At 58.7% G+C, this 1255-nt stretch overlaps 1 protein-coding gene across 1 annotated transcript in view; it reads left to right on the top strand.

Annotated features, from left to right (window-relative positions):
- Positions 1–542, top strand: part of LOC103778347 (interleukin-12 receptor subunit beta-2-like) — a gene marked incomplete at both ends in the record, with an annotated part of 31199 nt that extends 30657 nt beyond the window's left edge. The window contains one exon of the mRNA XM_008945930.1: positions 76–542. Within this exon, the coding sequence (XP_008944178.1) occupies positions 76–542 (467 nt within the window). The remainder of the gene's footprint in view (positions 1–75) is intronic.
- Positions 543–1255: the final 713 nt, after the last annotated feature.

Here is a 1255-nt window from a genome sequence, read left to right on the forward strand (position 1 = left end):
GGACATGGTGGCGTTGTGGGTGGGGGGGAGTTCCCGGGAGAACCCCCCATCCCTGCCCCGTGGTGCCCTCCGCAGGCGGAGCTGCGCTCCCCCTCCAGCCTCTTCCTGCCCACCACCGGCGGCTTCGAAGAGCCCGAAACCACCCAAGTGGAGGAAACCTTCCAGAAGACAGAACCCCCAGGGCTGGGGGACAAGCTCGGGGCCACGCTCCCCTCGGGCAGCCCCAGCAGGAGGGGGAGTGGCAGCCAGGGGCCGGAGGCTCCCACTGACCAGCACCTCGGCGGCACGGGGCAGGAGGATGTCTACGACCAGCAGCTTCCCCACTCCTACAAGAAGATGGAGGTGGAGGTGGAGGAGCAGGTGGAGACCCCTCCCGAGTACCTCGCCGACCTCCTCACCACGGGGCTGCCCCCACCTCCTGAGCTGCACCCCGAGCTCCAGCCACTCTCTGCTTTCCCAACGACTTTTCTGGCCCCCATCACCCCCCACGGAGGGAATCTGACTTTGGATAAGGTGAAAATAAGCTGCAGCTCTTCCCCCAGGTGAGTTCCTCCAGGTGGTCAGCGGTGGGAGACCAGGTCTTGCTCTTGAGGCCATCTCAGGACAGCCAGTCCAGTAACTTGCACGTGACAACTTTAAGAGGTGACAAAAGAAACCCCACCAGCAGTGCAGGTGACACCTCGCCGGGCAGCTCCTCACCCACCCAGCACCCCCAGGGAAGAATCCAAGAGAGAAGAGGAGGATTGTCAAGGCTGTTGGACCCAGATTTGGGAGATGTTATGAAGAAAGAGCTGGGGTTCTTCAGCCTGGAGAGGAGAAGGCTCCAGGGAGAGCTTCTTGCAGCCTTCCAGGACTTCCAGAAAGCTGGGGAGGGACTTTGGAGCAGGAACTGTTGGGACAGGACAAGGGGGGATGGTTTGAAACTCAAAGTGGGAAATTTTAGGCTAGAGAGAAGGGAGAGATTTTGGATGGTGAGGGTGGTGAGCCCCTGGCCCAGGCTGCCAGGGCTGGGGAGAAGAATTTCAATCACCTCTTGGAGTCTTCTAACTACAGGTTGGAAGTGTGACACGTTGAATGGCTTTGGTTACTGTGTGTATGTAGAGAAATAAAGTGTTGGACACTTGGTATCTCTTGTTTCTTCCAGAGAGGCTCAAGAGCCACACACAGAAAGGGCCTTTGAAAGTAAACCCCCAAATCACTGATGCTGCAGATGAGGTGGGTCCAGAGCTGAGCTCACCTGGAGCATCTTCCTCCC

This window comes from Merops nubicus, unplaced genomic scaffold (genome assembly GCF_000691845.1).
Source record: "Merops nubicus isolate BGI_N331 unplaced genomic scaffold, ASM69184v1 scaffold5938, whole genome shotgun sequence".
Classification (NCBI taxonomy): Eukaryota; Metazoa; Chordata; class Aves; order Coraciiformes; family Meropidae; genus Merops; species Merops nubicus.